The sequence below is a fragment of the Hemitrygon akajei genome, chromosome 5, assembly GCF_048418815.1.
Source record: "Hemitrygon akajei chromosome 5, sHemAka1.3, whole genome shotgun sequence".
Lineage (NCBI taxonomy): Eukaryota > Metazoa > Chordata > Chondrichthyes > Myliobatiformes > Dasyatidae > Hemitrygon > Hemitrygon akajei.
Genome location: NC_133128.1, coordinates 39,981,528 through 40,002,939, shown reverse-complemented (window position 1 = coordinate 40,002,939; position 21,412 = coordinate 39,981,528). Strand labels below are relative to the sequence as shown.

Below are 21,412 nucleotides of genomic sequence, written 5' to 3'. Positions count from 1 at the left end.
TGGTGAATTTTATAATTGTGAAAGAGGCATTAAAAGAGCTTGATCATTTGTAAAGGGGACCAAATATATTTCTTGAAATATTTCTTTTGGCTGTGGTTTTCAGTCTGAAAATAGTGGAAATATATAATTGTACCAAGTTTTTAAATGGATGCATTGTTACTTTCATTGTACAGACTGGATTTGGAGTTAAAGAAAAGTTCTTCAAACGCCTGCCAGATTTAATTGATTACTATGAAAAACCTCACAAAGGTCTAGTGACACATTTGTGTTACCCTCTGCAAAGAAGTAAAGCTAAGACAGAGGATGAAGAATGTTCAACAAATATTTATGATGGTATGATAAGATTTTACTTTTTTATTTCTTATAATTATAATTTTTATATATAGACTACCAATCTGATGGAAAATAAATGAATACAATCAATAACAATTCTTATAACTTACAGTAAATATTACAATACTACATTTAAAAAATTGTTGCACACACTACACAAATATTTCTGCATCTATTTATATAATACAGGCACGCACGCACGCGCAGTCCCCAGGTTACGTACGAGTTCCATTCCTGAGTCCGTCTTTAAGTCGGATTTGTACGTAAGTTGGAACAAGTACAGCCGGTATTATTTAGCGTCAGTTAGTCAAATGTTTGTCTTAGTATATAGAATATACTTTACCTTTCTATGCATATAAAATGTTTAAGAAACGTATGTATTCCAATAATTAAACCACTGCGTTGCTTAGTAATAACTGTAGCTTTCATCGGGGCAGGGCCTTTCACATGCTCCAATATTCTCACTTTATCTGTTATCCTTTAAAATAGTTCTGATCGTTGACCGACTGTAGCCTAACACTTTTCCAATGACTGATGGCATTTCACCTCTTTCCAAACGCTTTATTATTTCCACTTTATTTTCAATCGTGATCACTTCCCATCAATGGAACAGAAACATTGTGGGCTGCAGGTCCCGAGCTCCACCAGCTCCCGAGGTCTGCTGGGTTCTAAGGACCACTGCACTAAGACATGCTAAATTGGACAAGTGGGGGCTGTGCTGGGTTTGGGTATTTGATCCTCAACAATATTCCGTGTGGGAATTTAAACCGGAGGTGGCAGTGTTTTTTTTACGAGGTCAAGTTGCGAGGTCGACGTCGACCCGGCGCGGACGGTACGGGAGTCACCGGATCGACATCAACCCGGCACGGACGGTACGGGAGTCACTGGATCGACATCAACTCGGCACGGACGGTACGGGAGTCACGGGATCGACATCAACCCGGCACGGACGGTACGGGAGTCACGGGATCGACTTCGACCCGGCACGGACGGTACGGGAGTCACTGGATCGACATCAACCCGGCACGGACGGTACGGGAGTCACCGGATCGACATCAACCCGGCACGGACGGTACGGGAGTCACGGGATCGACTTCGACCCGGCACGGACAGTACGGGAGTCACTGGATCGACATCAACCCGGCACGGACGGTACGGGAGTCACCGGATCGACATCAACCCGGCACGGACGGTACGGGAGTCACTGGATCGACATCAACTCGGCACGGACGGTACGGGAGTCACCGGATCGACATCAACCCGGCACGGACGGTACGGGAGTCACGGGATCGACTTCGACCCGGCACGGACGGTACGGGAGTCACCGGATCGACGTCGACCCGGCACGGACGGTACGGGAGTCACCGGATCGACATCAACCCGGCACGGACGGTAAGGGAGTCACCGGATCCACGTCGACCCGGCACGGACGGTACGGGAGTCACGGGATCGACTTCAACCCGGCACGGACGGTACGGGAGTCACCGGATCCACATCAACCCGGCACGGACGGTACGGGAGTCACTGGATCGACATCAACCCGGCACGGACGGTACGGGAGTCACTGGATCGAGGTCGACCCGGCACGGACGGTACGGGAGTCACCGGATCTACATCAACCCGGCACGGACGGTACGGGAGTCACCGGATCGACATCAACCCGGCACGGACGGTACGGGAGTCACGGGATCGACTTCGACCCGGCACGGACGGTACGGGAGTCACTGGATCGACATCAACTCGGCACGGACGGTACGGGAGTCACCGGATCGACGTCAACCCGGCACGGACGGTACGGGAGTCACCGGATCGACGTCGACCCGGCACGGACGGTACGGGAGTCACCGGATCCACGTCGACCCGGCACGGACGGTACGGGAGTCACCGGATCGACATCAACCCGGCACGGACGGTACGGGAGTCACTGGATCGAGGTCGACCCGGCACGGACGGTACGGGAGTCACCGGATCGACATCAACCCGGCACGGACGGTATGGGAGTCACCGGATCCACGTCGACCTGGCACGGACGGTACGGGAGTCACTGGATCGACATCAACCCGGCACGGACGGTACGGGAGTCACTGAATCCACATCAACCCGGCACGGACGGTACGGGAGTCACTGGATCGACGTCAACTCGGCACGGATGGTACGGGAGTCACGGGATCGACGTCAACCCGGCACGGACGGTACGGGAGTCACCGGATCCACAACAACCCGGCACGGACGGTACGGGAGTCACCGGATCAACGTCAACCCGGCACGGACGGTACGGGAGTCACTGGATCGAGATCAACACGGCACGGACGGTACGGGAGTCACTGGATCGACATCAACCCGGCACGGACGGTACGGGAGTCACTGGATCGAGATCAACACGGCACGGACGGTACGGGAGTCACCGGATCGACGTCGACCCGGCACGGACGGTACGGGAGTCACCAGATCAACATCAACCCGGCACGGACGGTACGGGAGTCACAGGATCGACATCAACCCGGCACGGATGGTACGGGAGTCACCGGATCCACGTCAACCCGGCACGGACGGTACGGGAGTCACCGGATCGACGTCAACCCAGCACGGACGGTACGGGAGTCACCGGATCGACGTCAACCCGGCACGGACGGTACGGGAGTCACCGGATCCACATCAACCCGGCACGAACGGTACGGGAGTCACTGGATCCACGTCGACCCGGCACGGACGGTACGGGAGTCACTGGATCCACGTCGACCCGGCACGGACGGTACGGGAGTCACAGGATCGACATCAACCCGGCACGGACGGTACGGGAGTCACTGGATCCACGTCGACCCGGCACGGACGGTACGGGAGTCACAGGATCGACATCAACCCGGCACGGACGGTACGGGAGTCATCGGATCCACATCAACCCGGCACGGACGGTACGGGAGTCACTGGATCGACGTCGACCCGGCACGGACGGTACGGGAGTCACCGGATCCACATCAACCCGGCACGGACGGTACGGGAGTCACGGGATCGACATCAACCCGGCACGGACGGTACGGGAGTCACCGGATCCACATCAACCCGGCACGGACGGTACGGGAGTCACGGGATCGACATCAACCCGGCACGGACGGTACGGGAGTCACTGGATCGAGGTCGACCCGGCACGGACGGTACGGGAGTCACTGGATCGACATCAACCCGGCACGGACGGTACGGGAGTCACTGGATCGAGGTTGACCCGGCACGGACGGTACGGGAGTCACTGGATCGACATCAACCCGGCACGGACGGTACGGGAGTCACTGGATCGAGGTCGACCCGGCACGGACGGTATGGGAGTCACGGGATCGACTTCGACCCGGCACGGATGGTACAGGAGTCACTGGATCGACTTCGACCCGGCACGGACGGTACGGGAGTCACCGGATCCACATCAACCCGGCACGGACGGTACGGGAGTCACTGGATCGACATCAACCCGGCACGGACGGTACGGGAGTCACTGGATCGAGGTCGACCCGGCACGGACGGTACGGGAGTCACCGGATCGACATCAACCCGGCACGGACGGTACGGGAGTCACCGGATCGACATCAACCCGGCACGGACGGTACGGGAGTCACGGGATCGACTTCGACCCGGCACGGACGGTACGGGAGTCACTGGATCGACATCAACCCGGCACGGATGGTACGGGAGTCACCGGATCGACATCAACCCGGCACGGACGGTACGGGAGTCACGGGATCCACGTCGACCCGGCACGGACGGTACGGGAGTCACCGGATCGACATCAACCCGGCACGGACGGTACGGGAGTCACCGGATCGACATCAACCCGGCACGGACGGTACGGGAGTCACCGGATCGACATCAACCCGGCACGGACGGTACGGGAGTCACGGGATCGACTTCGACCCGGCACGGACGGTACGGGAGTCACTGGATCGACATCGACCCGGCACGGACGGTACGGGAGTCACTGGATCGACATCAACCCGGCACGGACGGTACGGGAGTCACTGGATCAAACTCGGGAACCTCCGTTCTCCAGCCCGGCGCTGATCTCACTGCGCCACCAGCCGACCGGAACCGGGGGGGGTTGGGGTCAGGGTGAATCTTACTAAGAAAAATTTAAGCCCAATACAAAATTAAACACTCAACACAGTGCCAATGGCAATGACTTAAAATAGTGGACGGCGTCGCGATCCAACTTGAAATGGCGGACGGCGTTTTCCTTCTTCGGCTCGTAAGTACGAGTTGTCCGTAAGTCGGACGTTCGTAACTCGGGGACTACCTGTATAAAAAAACCTATTAACTTGTTTCATGGTTCAATGCTACGTCAGAAGCAGATTCCAAAATGATTGAGTTCACACTCTCTAACAAGTGTTGTAAAGATTCCGTTGATTTTCCATGGAAAGCACATAGAAAAAGTTACATTGTTATCTGCTCAGTGACAGAAACAATTTTACAACTGGGTATAAACTGTTCAAGGACAGCTGGAGTGAAGAAAATAGAAAAAATTAACATGCAAGACCTGCTATCATTAAATACACTCAGTGGCCATCTTACTGAGTATACGTCCCTGTTCAGATGCTTGTTCGTGCAAGCATCTAATTAGCCAATTATATGGCAGAAACACAATGCATAGAAGCATGCAGAGATGACCAAGAGGTGCAGTTGATCAGATCAAACATCAGAATAGGGTAGAAATATGATCAAAGTTACTTAGAATGTGGTCAGAGGAAATGAGCCAAACTGACAGGAAGATGACAATGCCTCAAAACCACATTTGCAACGGTGGTACGCAAAAGAACATCTCTGAACGCACAACATATCGAACCCTGAAGTGGATGGACTATAGTAGCGAAAGACCACAAACATACATTCAGTCGCCACTTTAATAAGGTACAGGAGGTGCCTGATAAAAGTAACCACTGACTGTACAATGTCTAATGGTTAGTTATAAATTCTTTAACTGAATTAATTTCAGAAAAGTGGAGAGATGGGATTAAAAAGCCTGATAGAGAAATGGAGCAAGATTGCACAACAGTCCACAGTCAACATTTAGGAACTTTTCCTGACAGACTTCTCAAGTATTTATGCTCTTTGCTTTGCCTTGAATTTGTTATTTTTTCCAGGAAATATACATTTTGATGAGCTATGAAAAACTACAATTAATGTCAGAATGTTTTGAATTTGTAGTTCTATTTTCAAAATAACAATTTCACAATCAAGAAGTTCAAACTTGAAAGGTAGGGGTTCATTCAGTCACACAATAATCTGATAATAATACATGTCTACTGTCAGAACCAATGAATATAGCATGGATTCCATAAAACTCAGGAATGAAATGAAACCAGAACAATGCAGGAACAGAAATCCATTTTGCCAGATGATCTAAACTCAGTACGGTTTTTATTTTACAGAAGTTGAAGATCCAGATTACGTGGAAGTCATTCCTTAATGAAAATAACAAAAAAGAGGCACCACTGACTTTGTCATTTCAAAATCCCCAAAATCCACTGGCAAGACAAGTCCATTGATGACCTTCCTATTGGCAACTAGCCCAAAAGTTAAGCTCTGTTCAAGTTCATTCAGCTTCAAATGGGTTGTTTGCATGATCAACACCAGCCTCCTAAAATATGGCTCTATAGCGAGAAGGAAAACAAATGATTTCGGGATAATCTCAAAAGCTTCTTGAAAAATGAACCATTACCACAAACTCACTGGAACCACTGGTCTGAGTGCTCAAAATGGAGAGAGGCCTTTGGGGTGACCTCAAGTCTGATTGTTTGTAGCACACAGAGGGTCAGCATAATGATGTGATCCACCTCCCATACAACCATTTACAATAGACAATAGACAACAGACTGTAGGTGCAGGAGTAGGCCATTTGGCCCTTCTAGCCAGCACCGCCATTCACTGTGATCATGGCTGATCATACACAATCAGTACCCTGTTCCTGCCCTCTCCCCATATCCCTTGACCCCGCTATCTATAAGAGCTCTATCTAACTCTCTCTTGAATGCATCCAGAGACTTGGCCTCCACTGCCTTCTGGGGCAGAGCATTCCACATATCCACCACTCTCTGGGTGAAAAAGTTTTTCCGCATCTCTGTTCTAAATGGCCTACCCTTTATTCTTAAACTGTGGCCTCTAGTTCTGGACTCACCCATCAGCGGGAACATGCTTCCTGCCTCCAGTGTGTCCAATCCTTTAATAATCTTGTATGTTTCAATCAGATCCCCTCTCATCCTTCTAAATTCCAGTGTATACAAGCCCAGTCGCTCCAATCTTTCAACATATGACAGTCCCGCCATTCTGGGAATTAACCTTGTGAACCTACGCTGCACTCCCTCAATAGCAAGAATGTCCTTCCTCAAATTTGGAGACCAAAACTGCACACAATACTCCAGGTAGGGTCTCACCAGGGCCCTGTACAGCTGCAGAAGGACCTCTTTACTCCTATACTCAATTCCTCTTGTTATAAAAGCCAGCATGCCATTAGCTTTTTTCACTGCCTGCTGTACCTGCATGCTTGCTTTCATTGACTGATGTACAAGAACACCTAGATCTCGTTGTACTTCCCCTCTTCCTAACTTGACTCCATTTAGATAGTAATCTGCCTTCCTGTTCTTGCCACCAAAGTGGATAACCTCACATTTATCCACATTAAACTGCATCTGCCATACATTTGCCCACTCACCCAACCTGTCCAAGTCACCCTGCATTCTCATAACATCCTCCTGACATTTCACTCTGCCACCCAGCTTTGTGTCATCGGCAAATTTGCTAATGTTACTTTTAATCCCTTCATCTAAATCATTAATGTATATTGTAAACAGCTGCGGTCCCAACACCGAACCTTGTGGTACCCCACTGGTCACAGCCTGCCATTCCGAAAGGAACCTGTTAATCACTACTCTTTGTTTCCTGTCAGCCAGCCAATTTTCAATCCATGTCAGTACTCTGCCCCCAATATCATGTGCCCTAATTTTGCCCACTAATCTCCTATGTGGGACTTTATCAAAAGCTTTCTGGAAGTCCAGGTACACTACATCCACTGGCTCTCCCTTGTCCATTTTCATAGTTACATCCTCAAAAAACTCCTGAAGATTAGTCAAGCATGATTTTCCCTTCATAAATCCATGCTGACTCGGACTGATCCTTCTACTGCTATTCAAATGTGTCGTAATTTCCTCTTTTATAATTGACTCCAGCAACTTTCCCACCACTGACGTCAGGCTAACCGGTCTATAATTCCCTGTTTTCTCTCTCCCTCCTATCTTGAAAAGTGGGACAACATTAGCCACCCTCCAATCAGCAGGAACTGTTCCTGAATCTATAAAACATTGGAAAATGATTACCAATGCGTCCACGATTTCTAGAGCCACCTCTTTAAGTACCCTGGGATGCAGACCATCAGGTCCCGGGGACTTACAAGCCTTCAGACTCAACAGTCTATCCAACACCGTTTCTTGCCTAATATAAATTTCCTTCAGTTCATCCTTTACCCTAGTTCCTTTGGCCACTATTACATCTGGGAGATTGTCTGTGTCTTCCCTAGTGAAGACAGATCCAAAGTACCTGTTCAACTCATCTGCCATTTCCTTGTTCCCCATAATAAATTCACCCGTTTCTGTCTTCAATGGCCCAATTTTGGTCTTAACTATTTTTTTGCTATTCACATACCTAAAGCAGCTTTTACTATCCTCCTTTATATTCTTGGCTAGTTTACCTTTGTACCTCTTTTTTTTTGGCGTATTGCTTTTTTTGTTATCTTCTGTTGCTCTTTAAAAGCTTCCCAGTCCTCCAGTTTCCTGCTCATCTTTGCTATGTTATACTTCTTCTCTTTTATTTTTATACTGCCCTTTACTTCCCTCGTCAGCCACGGCTGCCCTTTACTCCCCTTAGGATCTTTCTTCCTCTTTGGAATGAACCGATCCTGCACCTTCTGCATTATTCCCAGAAATACCTGCCATTTTTGTTCCATGGTCTTCCCTGCTAGGGTATTGTTCCGTTGAACTTTGGCCAGCTCCTCCCTCATGGCTCCATAGTTCCCTTTGTTCAACTGTAATACTGACACATCCGATTTTCCCTTCTCCTTCTCAAATTGTAGGTCAAAGCGTATCATATTATGGTCACTACCTCCTAATGGTTCCTTTACCTCAAGGTCCCTGATCAAATCCAGTTCATTGCACAACACTAAATCTAGAATTGCCTTCTCCCTGGTAGGCTCCAGTACAAGCTGTTCTAAGAATCCATCTCGGAGGCACTCCACAAACTCCCTTTCTTGGGGTCCAGTACCATTCTGATTCTCCCAGTCTACCTGCCACATCAAATAATTATTGCTTCAAAAGCAGAAGTCTGTGGGACCAATGTCAGCCTCATCGACCACCACAAGACTCATGGAATTGGAGTGGAAACATTTTGATCTCAATCCCATGGCACAGATTAAGGTGAATAAAGTAGTGTATGTAAGGCCTAGAAATTCTTCTGTCATCTGTTACATTTTCACACAATATGAAATTTTATCTAAAATACACTTGCTAAAATACATTCCACAGCTGGGGAAACGGAAAGTGATGCTCTTCAAGATATATTAATCTTCAAACTTGGAATCAGAATCAGGTTTATTATCACTGGCACGTCATGAAATTTGTTGATTTGTGTATGGGAGCAATACAGTGTAATGCATAAAAAAATAGTGTACATTATAATAAGGAATATGTACAAGTTGGTTGTCCACCGTATCCAACAATGACAAGAGACCTGTGAGGGAGAGTTTTTATAGCGGAAAAGCCGTTGCACCGGGGCAGTTCCACTCTCTCGACCTCGGAGGTCCAGATCCAGTGGTATGAGTAGTTGTCTCAAACTGGGGACTTCCTTGGTGGCAGTAGATGACCATGACTGCTTCTGTGCCCTTTGTTCTCCATGAAGCATTGCAGAACCATCTTTCTGGCTGTTGGATCTCATCCACCCAGTCTGCCGGAACCGACTTCACATGCTAGGACAGGCACGCAATTATCTCACCGGGGTATGAGGCCTGCTGGCTACCTTCACCTGGTTTAGCCTGCCTGTCAAAGTGGTGTATCAGGGTGTGGCCACTGTCATATGCAAACAGCTAACACGGGAGAGTTAGGTGTCTGATGGGGGAACCAAAGGTGAGCGTGCTGCCCCAGAATGGACACGACAAGCCCATATGCTCCAAGAGATCTATAAAATAAGTAAGTACTGCAAAAAGAGAGCAAAATAGGGAGGTCGTGTTCATGGACCTTTCTAAAAATTGGTGGTGAAGGGTAAGAAGCTGTCGTTAAAATGTTGGGCATCTTCAGGCTCCTGTAGATCTTCCCCGAAGGTTATAATGAGAAGCGGGCATGTCCTGGATGATGAGGTTCCCAATGATACACGCACCTTCTTGAGGCACCTCCTTTTAAACATCTCCACGATGGCGGGGAATTTAGTGCCTATGAAGGAACTGGCTGAGTCCACATCCTCCTGCAGTCTTTTTCAATCCTTCTCATTGGAATCTTTTTGCCAGGTAGTGATGTAAACACCCAGAATGCTCTCCATGTACATCTACAGAAATTTACTGGTGTCTTGGTTAGATATATTCATAATGTCGCTAATCTAAACTGGCCTTCCTTTGCTCAGCACTGGTTTCTTCCCTGACCCCTCAAACCTCTCCCCAAACCCTTCCAATCTTTTTCCTATGTCAAGTCAAGTCACCTTTTATTGTCATTTCGACCATAACTGCTGGTACAGTACATAGTAAAAATGAGACGTTTTTCAGGACCATGGTTTACATGACACAGTACAAAAACTAGACTGAACTACGTAATAAAAAAAAACACAGAGAAAGCTATACTAGACTACAGACCTACACTGGACTGCATAAAGTGCACAAAAACAGTACCGGCATTACAATAAATAATAAACAGGACAGTAGGGCAAGGTGTCAGTCCAGGCTTCGTGTATTGAGGAGTCTGATAGCTTGGGGGAAGAAACTGTTATATAGTCTGGTCGTAAGAGCCCGAAAGCTTCGGAGCCTTTTCCGAGATGGCTGGAGGGAGAAGAGATTGTATGACGGGTGCATGGGGTCCTTCATAATGCTGTTTCCTTTGCGGATGCAGCGTGTAGTGTAAATGTCTGTGATGGCGGGAAGAGAGACCCCGATGATCTTCTCAGTTGACCTCACTATCCGCTGCAGGGTCTTGCGATCCAAGATGGTGCAATTTCCGAACCAGGCAGTGATGCAGTTGCTCGGGACGCTCTCAATGCAACCCCTGTAGAATATGATGAGGATGTGGGGGTGGGAGATGGACTTCCCTCAGCCTTTGCAAAAAGTGGAGACGCTGCTGAGCTTTCTTTGCTATGGAGCTGGTGTTGAGGGACCAGGTGAGATTCTCCGTCAGGTGAACATCAAAAAATTTGGTGTCCTTTACGATCTCTACCGAGGAGCCGTCGATGTTCAGCGGGGAGTGGTCGCTCCGTGCCCTCCTGAAGTCAACAACCATCTCTTTTGTTTTGTTCACATTAAGAGACAGGTTGTTGGCTCTGCACCAGTCCGTTAGCCGCTGCACCTCCTCTCTGTAAGCTGACTCGTCGTTCTTGCTGATGAGACCCACCACGGTGATGTCATCAGCGAACTTGATGATATGGTTCGAGCTGTGTGTTGCAGCACAGTCGTGGGTCAGCAGAGTGAACAGCAGTGGACTGAGCACACAATGCTGGGGGGCCCCCCGTGCTCAGTGTGATGGTGTTGGAGATGCTGCTCCCGATCCGGACTGACTGAGATCTCCCAGTCAGGAAGTCTAGGATCCAGTTGCAGAGGGAGGTGTTCAGGCCCAATAGGCTCAGCTTTCCAATCAGTTTCTGAGGGATGATTGTGTTGAATGCTGAACAGAAGTCCATGAACAGCATCCGAACGTATGTGTTTTTTTTGTCCAGGTGGGTTAGGGCCAGGTGGAGGGTGATGGCAATGGCGTCATCTGTTGAACGGTTGGGACAGTACACAAAACTGCAGGGGGTCCAGTGAGGGGGGCAGCTGGGTCTTGATATGCCTCATGACGAGCCTCTCGAAACACTTTATGATGATGGATGTAAGTGCAACGGGACGGTAGTCATTTAGGCAGGACACTGAAGACATCGGCACGGGGACGATGATGGCGGCCTTGAAGCACGTTGGAATGGTGGCGCTGCTCAGGGAGATGTTAGATCTACCATCCTCATCCTCTTATTTCTATCTTACCTCGACCCCAACCTCCTCTGTGAATTTCTTTCAGCATGCCTTTAATCCCCTCTCGACTTATCTCTCAATAATATTTTACCCCAGTAAAAAATCCTAACCCTTACAAAAATTGCCCTCAATCTCCCCAGTTTTCTGCCCATCTCCAAATATTCCCTGCCCTGCCTTTGCCTTTATGTGGATGGTGAAGAGAGACAATCTCTGTTGGATTGAATAAGAATGATTCACATAACTCACAACATTCTAGATTTTCACCTTTTCCAGCAGATAAGATGCATTTGTTGTAAATAACTTATAATGTTCTTATCAATCTTCTTTTAAATTTTTGTCTGAATGAATAAAAATGCTTAAAGAAAACAATCTTATCTCTGCAAACTACTGGTTTCAAGTGTTGATAAGTTTCATATAAATTATTTTGGAGTTCTTGCAGATTATACTAATAAAAATATATAAAAAGTGGCCCTCTTGTTGCCATTTGTTTCTCTATGATAACTTGTCAATTAGAAGTAAAAACTAAATTCATTAAGCTACAATCTTCCATCAGGACTGAAAGTGTAGAGGGGAGGAGTGAATGATAATCTGTCTAGTGACAGTTCAGGAAGGGTTGAGGGACAGATAGAGCCAGGATGGATGGAAAGCTGGAGATAGTGGTGGCAGAAGCTGAGATGAGATGGTAAACAGAGGAACATACACGAATGCTGGAGGAACTCAGCATCTATGGAAAAGACTACAGTTGACATTTCAAGCTGAAATTCTTCAGCAGGGGCTGGAGAAAAAAAGCTGAGGAGTACACTTAAAGGGTGGGGGAGTGGAGAGAGAACCACCAGGTGATAGGTGAAACCTGGAGGGGGAGGGATAAAGTAAAGAGCTGGGAAGTTGATTGGTGAAAGAGGCAGAAGGCCATGGGCGGGGAAGGAGCACCGGAGAGAAACGATGGGTGGACAAAGAGATAAGGTGAGAGAGGGAAAAGGGGATGGGATATGGTGAAGGGGGGCAGGGGGACATTACCGGAAGTTTGAGAAATTGATGTTCATGCCATCAGGTTGGAGGCTACGGTGTGTGGAATATACGGTGTGTGGATTTTCTTGACAGTGGAAGAGGCTATGGATGGACATATTGATAAACATGACAACAAAATACTACATTTTATTGAGTTGAATTGAATTGGCTTTATTTCTTACATCCTTCACATACATGAGGAGTAAAAATCTGTGTTACATCTCCATCTGAAATTACTATAATGTGCAATCATAGTAATTTATAATAATCAATAAACAGTCAATGTTCTATAATAAATAGAACAGTCAATGTAATATAGAGAACACTGAAATCAGCGTGAGTTCATCAGTCTGATGGAAGAAGCTGTCCCCGGAGCCTGTTGGTTCTGGCTTTTATGTTGTGATACCACTTCCCGGATGATAGCAGCTGGAATAGACTGTGGTTAGGGTGACTTGGGTCCACAATGATCCTATGGGCCCATTTTACACACCTGTCCTTGTAAATGTCCTGAATCATGGGAAGTTCACAACTACGAATGAGCTGGGCTGTCCGCACCACTCTCTACAGAGTCCTGCGATTGAGGGACGTACAGTTCCCATACCAGACGGTGATGCAGCCAGTCAAGATGCTCTCAATTGTTCCCCTGTAGAAACTTATTAAGATCTGGGGGCCCATACCAAACTTCCTCAACCGTCTGAGGTGAAAGACACATTGTTGTACTGTTTTCACCACACCGTGGGTGTGTATAGATCACAGGAGGTCCTCGGTGATGAGAATACCAAGGAACTTTAAGATGTTTACCCTCTCAACCCCAGATCCATTGATGTCAATAGGGGTTAGCCTGTCTCCATTCCTCCTGTAGTCCACAACCAGCTCCTTTGTTTTTGCGACATTGAGGGAGAGGTTATTTTCTTGACACCACTGTGTCAGAGAGGTGACTTCTTTCCTGTAGGCCATCTTGTTATTGTTTGAGATAAGGCCAATCAGTGTAGTATTGTCGGCAAATTTAATCAGCAGATTGGAGCTGTGGGTGATGACACAGTCATGGGTGTACTGGGAGTAAAGGAGGGGACTCAGTACACAGCCCTGAGGGGCTCCTGCATTGAGAGCCAGAGGTTTGGAGGTGAGGGAGCCCACTCTTACCACAAGCCAGCAATCTGACAGGAAGTCCAGGATCCAGCTGCACAAGGCAGGGTCAAGGCCGAGATCTCTGAGCTTCGTGTCGAGCCTGGTGTTGAATGCTGAACTGTAGTCCAAGAACAGCATTCTCACATAGCACCCTTCTTCCCAGATGTGTAAGAACGGTCGATTGTGTGGGTAGGTGAATTGTCAGGGGTCCAGTCTGGGTGGCAGCAAGCTGCAGATTGAGAGACCAGATGAAAGATGAAAGATCGGGGCATTTGCTCATTATTGAGGTGAGTGCGACAGGATGCCAGTCGTTCAGGCATGTTACCTTGGTCTTTTTTGGTACAGGGACAATGGTGGACAATTTGAAGCAGGAGGGCTCTCTACACTGGGAGAGGGAGAGATTAAAAATGTCAGTAAACACACCTGCTAGTTGTGCTGCACACATCCTGAGTACTCGCCCTGGGATGCCGTCCGGTCCCGCAGCATTGCGACTGTCCACTCGTTGGAAACATCTGCGTACCTCAGCCTCAGAGATGACCAGGTTGCAGGTTGTAGCGGTGGCTTTCCTCGGAGGCTCAGAGTTAGTGACATCGAACCCAGCATAAAGGTGATTGAGCTCACCTGGGAGAGAGGCCGTGATGTTGGTGGCACCACAATGTTTGGCTTTGAAGTCTGCAATGGTATGCAGCCCTTGCCACAAGAAAGGAAGATGGTGAGAGGAATGAAAAAAGGGAAGGATGGTGGGCAGATGGGAACAAATAGGAAGGGGATAGGGGACCCAGTTGTTGAGCATGTGGATGATGGGTAGATGGAACTACATGTGGGATGGGAAAGAAACAGAGTAAAGGAGGATGGAGTGGTTGGATAAAAATGGTGTGTGTGAGACCCCCTAGATCAGCGATTTCCAACCTAAGGCCCATGGACCTCTTGGTTACTGGGAGGGGTCCATGGCATAAAAAAGATTAGGAAGTCCTGACCTAGATCAGTCAGAGTGGTGCTATTGGGTTTGCATATCACAAAGTTCTAAACTCAAACAAAGACATTAAGCCCTGTTGGGGATAAATAGCCACCAATGCTCTCACTAAAGGGAGGTTACACTGTAACTATTCAATCTGCAAAGACCAGTTCACTTCCTTGTTTATTCTCCATGGTGAGTTTAGCTGCCAATACCCACTATTTGACTGGTGGGACCCCTCACCCTATCAAGAAGATACTTCCAGCTGACAAAGTAGTTCAAAACACAGTTCATTTACAGTCGGCCCTCCTTAGCCACGAGTTCCACATCTGCGAATTCAACCAACCACGAATCGAGAAACCCGGAAGTGCTCTTCCAGCACTTGTTCAAGCATGTACAGACTTTTCTTGTCATTATTCCCTAAACAATGCAGTATAACAACTATCTTACATAGCATTTACATTGTATTAGGTATTATAAGTAATCTAGAGATGATTTAAAGTATACGGGAGGATGTGCGATGGGTTAATGTGGATCAGAATCGAAAAAAATCGAAAGTTCTCTTACTAAGTAAGTCGAAACAGGTACATCCGGTATTATTTGGCATCAGTTAGTCAAACGTTTGTCTTAGTATATAGTATATATTTTACCTTTCTATGCATATAAAACACTTAAGAACCTATGTTTCAGCGCCGGGCTCGGGAACAGAAGTTCCCGAGTTTGATCCAGTGACAGACCGCTATAGAGTGTGCTCTCTTTCCGTGACGGGTTGATATGGAGGATCAAAAACCCAAAACCCAATAATTAAACCACTGTGTTGCTTAGTAATAACTGTATCTTTCATCGGGGCAGAGCCTTTCTCACTTTATCCTTTAAAATTGTTGCGATCATTGACCCATGTAGCCTAACGCTTTTACAATGACCGATGGCATTTCACCTCTTTCCGACCACTTTATTATTTCCACTTTATTTTCAATCATGATCGTGATTATTTTCGTGAACAGAAACACTGCGGATTCAGAGCTCCACCACACTGAGACAGGTTGAATAAGGGACTTGAGCATCCGCATTTTTTGGTATCCACAAGGGGTCCCGGAACCAATCCCTCGCAGATAAGGAGGGCTGACTGTATTTTCATTGATACACATTTAAATCCAAACAACATTCTTAAAACAACACGCACAAAATGCTGGTGGAACACAGCAGGCCAGGCAGCATCTATAGGGAGAAGCACTGTCAACGTATTGGGCCGAGACCCTTCATCAGGACTAACTGAAAGGAGAGATACTAAGAGATTTGAAAGTAGTGGGGGGAAGGGGAAATGCGAAATGATAGGAGAAGACTGGAGGGGGTGGGATGAAGCTAAGAGCTGGAAAGGTGATTGGTGAAAGTGATACAGAGCTGGAGAAGGGAAAGGATCATGGGACGGGAGGCCCCGGGAGAAAGAAAAAGGGAGGAGGGGAAGCACCAGAGGGAGATGGAGAACAGGCAGTGTGATGGGCAGAGGGAGAGAGAAAAAAAACAAACAACTAAATATGTCAGGGATGGGGTAAAAAGGGGAGGAGGGGCATTTACAGAAGTTAGAGAAGTCAATGTTCATGCCATCAGGTTGGAAGCTACCCAGCCGGTATATAAGGTATTGTTCCTCCAACCTGAGTGTGGATTCATCTTGACAGTAGATTCTTAAAACACATTTAAAACTCACAAAGGATTTCCATATTAAACACTTCCAAATTACAAACTATTTCCAAAGCACAAAACATTTCCAAACCACAAAGCACTTGTAAAGCACAAATGATTTCTAAAACACAGGGACAGTTCCTATGAACTAAAAATTTTAGACATACTAATGAGTTGCAGATGAATGAGTCACCCATTGCAGAAAATGAAGCTAGAGGAATGGATTCCAGTTCACCCTGTGTTTCTTTCGTAGCTTCTTCATGTTTCTTTTCTCCATGAGCCTGATGAGTTAATGAGCCTGAACTTCCCTCTATATTTATATCTTTTTTCTACCACTTGGGTGACTTCTCATCTATATGATATTTCCTCAGATATTCTTTTTACACAAGCATCTTGGAGACACAGTTCGCAACTAATAATGTAAAGCTAACTGCTCCGAATACATAAACCTTCCAACTATAAACATCTGTAATTGATATGCTGAATGATATTATCCATCTGGTTTGCAAGTTTCCTTGAACTAAGCGACTTAGAGTCAGCTTGCCTGTTTTGAAACAAGTCAAATTAAATAACCCATGGTCTTATACTATAATTTTGAGCAATAGTAAACCAGGTGCAGTCAGCTACATCTTACTTCCCACAGACAGAGTGCCTGCAAAGTTGCTCTATAGACAATACTTTGTTTTAACTTCAAACTGATTACTGCTCATCAATTACATTTTAAGAACTGAAGATGGATTCCCATTTTATGACAGGAAGTTAGACAAAGAAATATTAGTAGGAAATTTACTTACATCTGTTTGGCCTTACAAGCGGTAGCCACAGTGATTCGAAAGCAAGATCATCAAACATGAGCCAGAGGCTCAAGAAATGAATATCCATCACATCAGAGAAGAGAGAAAGGAGAAGAGGGGATCCAGATTTCCTGAAATTGGAGAATCTAATGTTCACGTTTTTGGGCTGTAGAGTCCCCAGGCAGAACATGAGGTGCCGATCTTCTGGTTGCATTTAGTCTCGGTGTTGCTGAGAGAGAGTCTGAGGGTAGTCCAGTCAGTGTGAGAATGGGAAAGGGACTTGAAATGGCTTTCAACCAGGAGCTCAAGATCAACAGTGGTGTTCCACAGGGATCAGTACAGGGGACACTGGGGTTCATAACTTAAGGGAATAATTTGGACTGCATGATCATGACCACATTTTCTACATCTGCATATGATACCTCTAGGTGGGAGAGGGATAGTTAACACTGAGGATGGATGCAATAAATTACAGCATGACATTAATATATTTGCATATGGACTTCGATACAGATAAATTCAGATTAGTACATTTTGGTAAGAAACCTGGAAGTGTGAGTCTGGGTGGCATGGATCAAAGGGATGGTTGTATACAAATACACATTACACAATCATTACAATCATTACATTCATTACAATCATTACACATTGTGCTACATGTTAGTCAGGTAATAATAAAACAAACCATGGAATTGCCAGTGCCAACAGCACCACTGCCCCCTCCCATTTACTATTAGAGAGGGAGGAGAAGGGGCAGGGAATCAAAACCAGAATATAACACATTACTCCGTTTGGAGTACAGCAGCTGAGAGATATTGCCAAAGACATCGGGATTTGTGACCCTTGTGAACTGTTTCAAGCAACTAGTCTTCAGAGAATAATACATGGCCTAGATGACACCGAGGAAAGGAAATTGATTATAAATGCGTTTACATCCAAATATAACACTTGGCTTTACCAGAGATACAACAACAAGGTGGGGGAACAAATGAGGAATTAAAGACGGCAATGTTGACTGTTATGGGTATTAACAGAGGGGACCTGGTAGAGGCACTAGCAAAATGTTACCAGAGGAGAGGCGAACATCCCACTACGTTTTCATCCCATTTATGGACGGTGTTCCAAGGAGTTTGTGCAATAGCATTAGATCGAAACCACCGAGGACCAGAGCCCTCAAATAAATGGTTAAGGACATTGGTGTCTCACTCTACTGATGAATCTAAAAAGGTAATGGAAATGTTTGATCCCACTGAACCTACACATATTGAGGCATGGATACTGAGGAAAATGAGTAGAGCATGGGAAAAGAAGACACGAAGGCCAAATAAACCCACTAATGGGAAAGTGCTGCCTGCTGGAGGTAAGGCAATGGGCTGGAGAAATGAGCATAGGGGACCCATCCCAGATGATAGTGTCCCACTCCAGGGGTGTCAAATTCATTTTAGGTCACGGGCCGGATTGAGCAAAATGCAGCTTCATGCGGGCCGGATCAGTCGGACGCGTGCAAACGCAGCTTTCGTTGCCTCCGTTTTTTCAGCCTGCTCTCATGTGTCTCAGTCTCTGCTATAACTACAAAGTGTTTCACTTTACAAATTCCGTTTCTTATGAAGAAGACTGCCGAGCAAGACTGCCGAATAAACACTAAAAACCCTGAAAACCTGGTACCTGAATAAACTCAGCATTAGCCATATCATACGCCATAGGCGCTTCGATTACTGTGGCCAGCTTTAATAGTAATTAGATATTATCTCGCGGGCCAAAGATAATTCCACCGCGGGCCGGATTTGGCCCGCGGGCCTTGAGTTTGACATATATGCACTACACTATCAAGTGACCAGGAAAACCAGGGGAAATGAAACAGTGTCGAGAACAGAGAGACTTGGAGGTAGAGTATTTAAATGCTATAACTGTGGTCAAGAGGGACACATCAAGAGAGAATGTCCAAACCTGAGAACTGGGAGAGTAGAGCAAGGAGGTTTGACCTTGGAGGGTGCAGATAGAACAAACCCACAAAACAGCGTGGTGGAGACACCGCCATCTAGAGGATTGTACCCCAAACTTCAATGATGATGTCAGGCCTCACCAACAAGGGTGTGTGACACAAGGTGGGATGAGATTGGAGGACCTCTAGTGAATGGTAGGGTCGGAAGCCACCCTTTTACCTTCTTATGGGACACTGGAGGATCCACTAATTTAACTAATGCAAATTGAGAAATACAAGGTAAAATTATTTTAAGTGGATTTACAGGACATTCGCAAATGAGACAAGTGAGTGCACCCTTAGAAGTTAGAATAGGAGACATAGCATTAGAATATTCTATAGTGCTAGTTGAATTACACCGGGAGCAGGAACATATACCAGGGAGTGATTACATGGCCAAAGCGAGGCTTTGTTTTGACCCAGTTAACTGTATGATTTGGCGAAGGCCAACTGGTAGGAATGGCATATGCCACAAACAGATTCCAGTAGGTGAGTATCAGGATAGAATATACACAATGGATGAAATGTGGATAAAACCAGAAAATCATGAGCAATGATCACACGGTACAGCATATCACTGCACAGAACTCAGGGGCATTTGCTCAGTACAAGCATGACTGCGGAAAAATGGCTGGCAGCGTGTGCATACAAGGTCCAGACCCCAAACCACAGAAGCAATAAGGGTTTCCAAAAATAGCTGAGGAAGATGTGATTAAGTTAATACAGAGTTGGTAAAACAAAGGGTAGTAAGGCTAGTAACCTCCACTAATAGCTCACCTATATGGCCAGTAAGGAAACCAGATGGTAGTTGCAGACTGACAATAGACTATCGAGAGCTGAATAAAATTACACTGTTAACAGCCCCAACTGTAGCAACTAACCCGGAGACAGCGTCAAACAGAATGAAAGAGCGCAATGGTTCACAATTTTGGACATAATTAATGGATTTTGGTCTATCCCACGAGAAAGAGAGTGTCAATACAAGTTTGCATTTACCTTTCAGGGACAGCAGTATACATGGATTGCCCTATCACAGGGGTTCCATAATTCCCCGTCTATATTTCACCAGCATTTAGTGGAGGGTTAAAACTGTTTTCAAAACCCGAGTGCTGGGTCCAATATGTAGATGATCTAGTCCTGCAGACTGATACCAAGCAGGAATATTGTCACCTATTGACAGAAGTGTTGCAATTATTACATGCATTGGCACTAAAGGTAAACCCTAAAAAAAGCACAAGTGATGAAACAAGAAGTCAGTTATTTGGGAATTACCTTGACACTGGGAAAAAGAGAAATTGATAAACGAGGAATAGAATCGGTAATGAAACTGCCTATTCCCCAAGACGTGAAAAAGCTGAGATCCTTTCTAGGGCTGGTGAGGATCACATTGATGAATTTTCCACTAAGGCAGCTCCTTTAATGGAGTTACTGAAAAAGAATGTGGAATGGGAATGGAAATCAGAGCACACCCAGGCCATTACAGCTCTTAAGAAAGCACTGGCCGCTGTGCCTGCTTTGAAAACCCTAAACCCGAATGAGCCATTCTCATTGGAGGTGGCCACAACTGGTACCACCCTCTCAGCAGTGCTATTGCAGGAGACACAAGGTAAGTTAAGACCAGTAGCATATGCTTCACACATGGTTTCACCAGTAGAACAGGGATATACTGTATGTGAGAAACACTTGTTAGCGGTTTACCGGGCAGTACAACATTCTGCCTACATACTGGGGCTTAATCCACTTACAATACTGACAGAACACACCCCAATACATTTATTGCTGGATGGAAAGGTTAAAGATGGTTCAGTAAGACAGAACAGAATTGCTAGAGGTATATTGCTGTTGCAAGGGAGAAATAGAACTGTAAAATGAGTAAGTACCATCACTATGATAGCTGACAACCTGGTGTACCAAGGTGATGAACATTAGTTCAGGTTACGATAGCAAATTATTCCAAGGGTTCATTTGTATCAAAATGAAAAGGAGGGGGTGGAGGCAGATCAGACAAAATAATGCTTGAGAACAAAGACACAAAGGAGAAGGGAAAACACTATTCTAATATTTTTGTAGATGGCTCCTCATCAGTACAGGATGTTGAGAGGAGAACTGGGTGTGGCATATATATAGAGGATGAACATTGCCAGGGAAGGTATAGTATAGCTTTAAAGTTACCTAAAACCATGAGTGCACAGGCAACAGAATTGGCAGCTGTAGCAAATGTGGATAGCCACCCAGAACGTTTTCTGCCTGGATCAGTCATACTCTCTGATAGTACGTACGTTTGTAACAGCCTTACAGAACATTTGCCT

At 46.4% G+C, this 21,412-nt stretch overlaps 1 protein-coding gene across 2 annotated transcripts in view; it reads left to right on the top strand.

Annotated features, from left to right (window-relative positions):
* LOC140727663 (SH2 domain-containing protein 1B-like) overlaps window positions 1-6,387 on the top strand; it is a 225,657-nt gene extending 219,270 nt beyond the window's left edge. For both annotated transcript variants that reach the window (XM_073045300.1, XM_073045302.1), the window contains 2 exons: window positions 174-333; window positions 5,745-6,387. In XM_073045300.1, the coding sequence (XP_072901401.1) occupies window positions 174-333; window positions 5,745-5,782 (198 nt within the window). In that variant the 3' untranslated portion in view covers window positions 5,783-6,387. The remainder of the gene's footprint in view (window positions 1-173; window positions 334-5,744) is intronic.
* The last annotated feature ends 15,025 nt before the right edge of the window (window positions 6,388-21,412 follow it).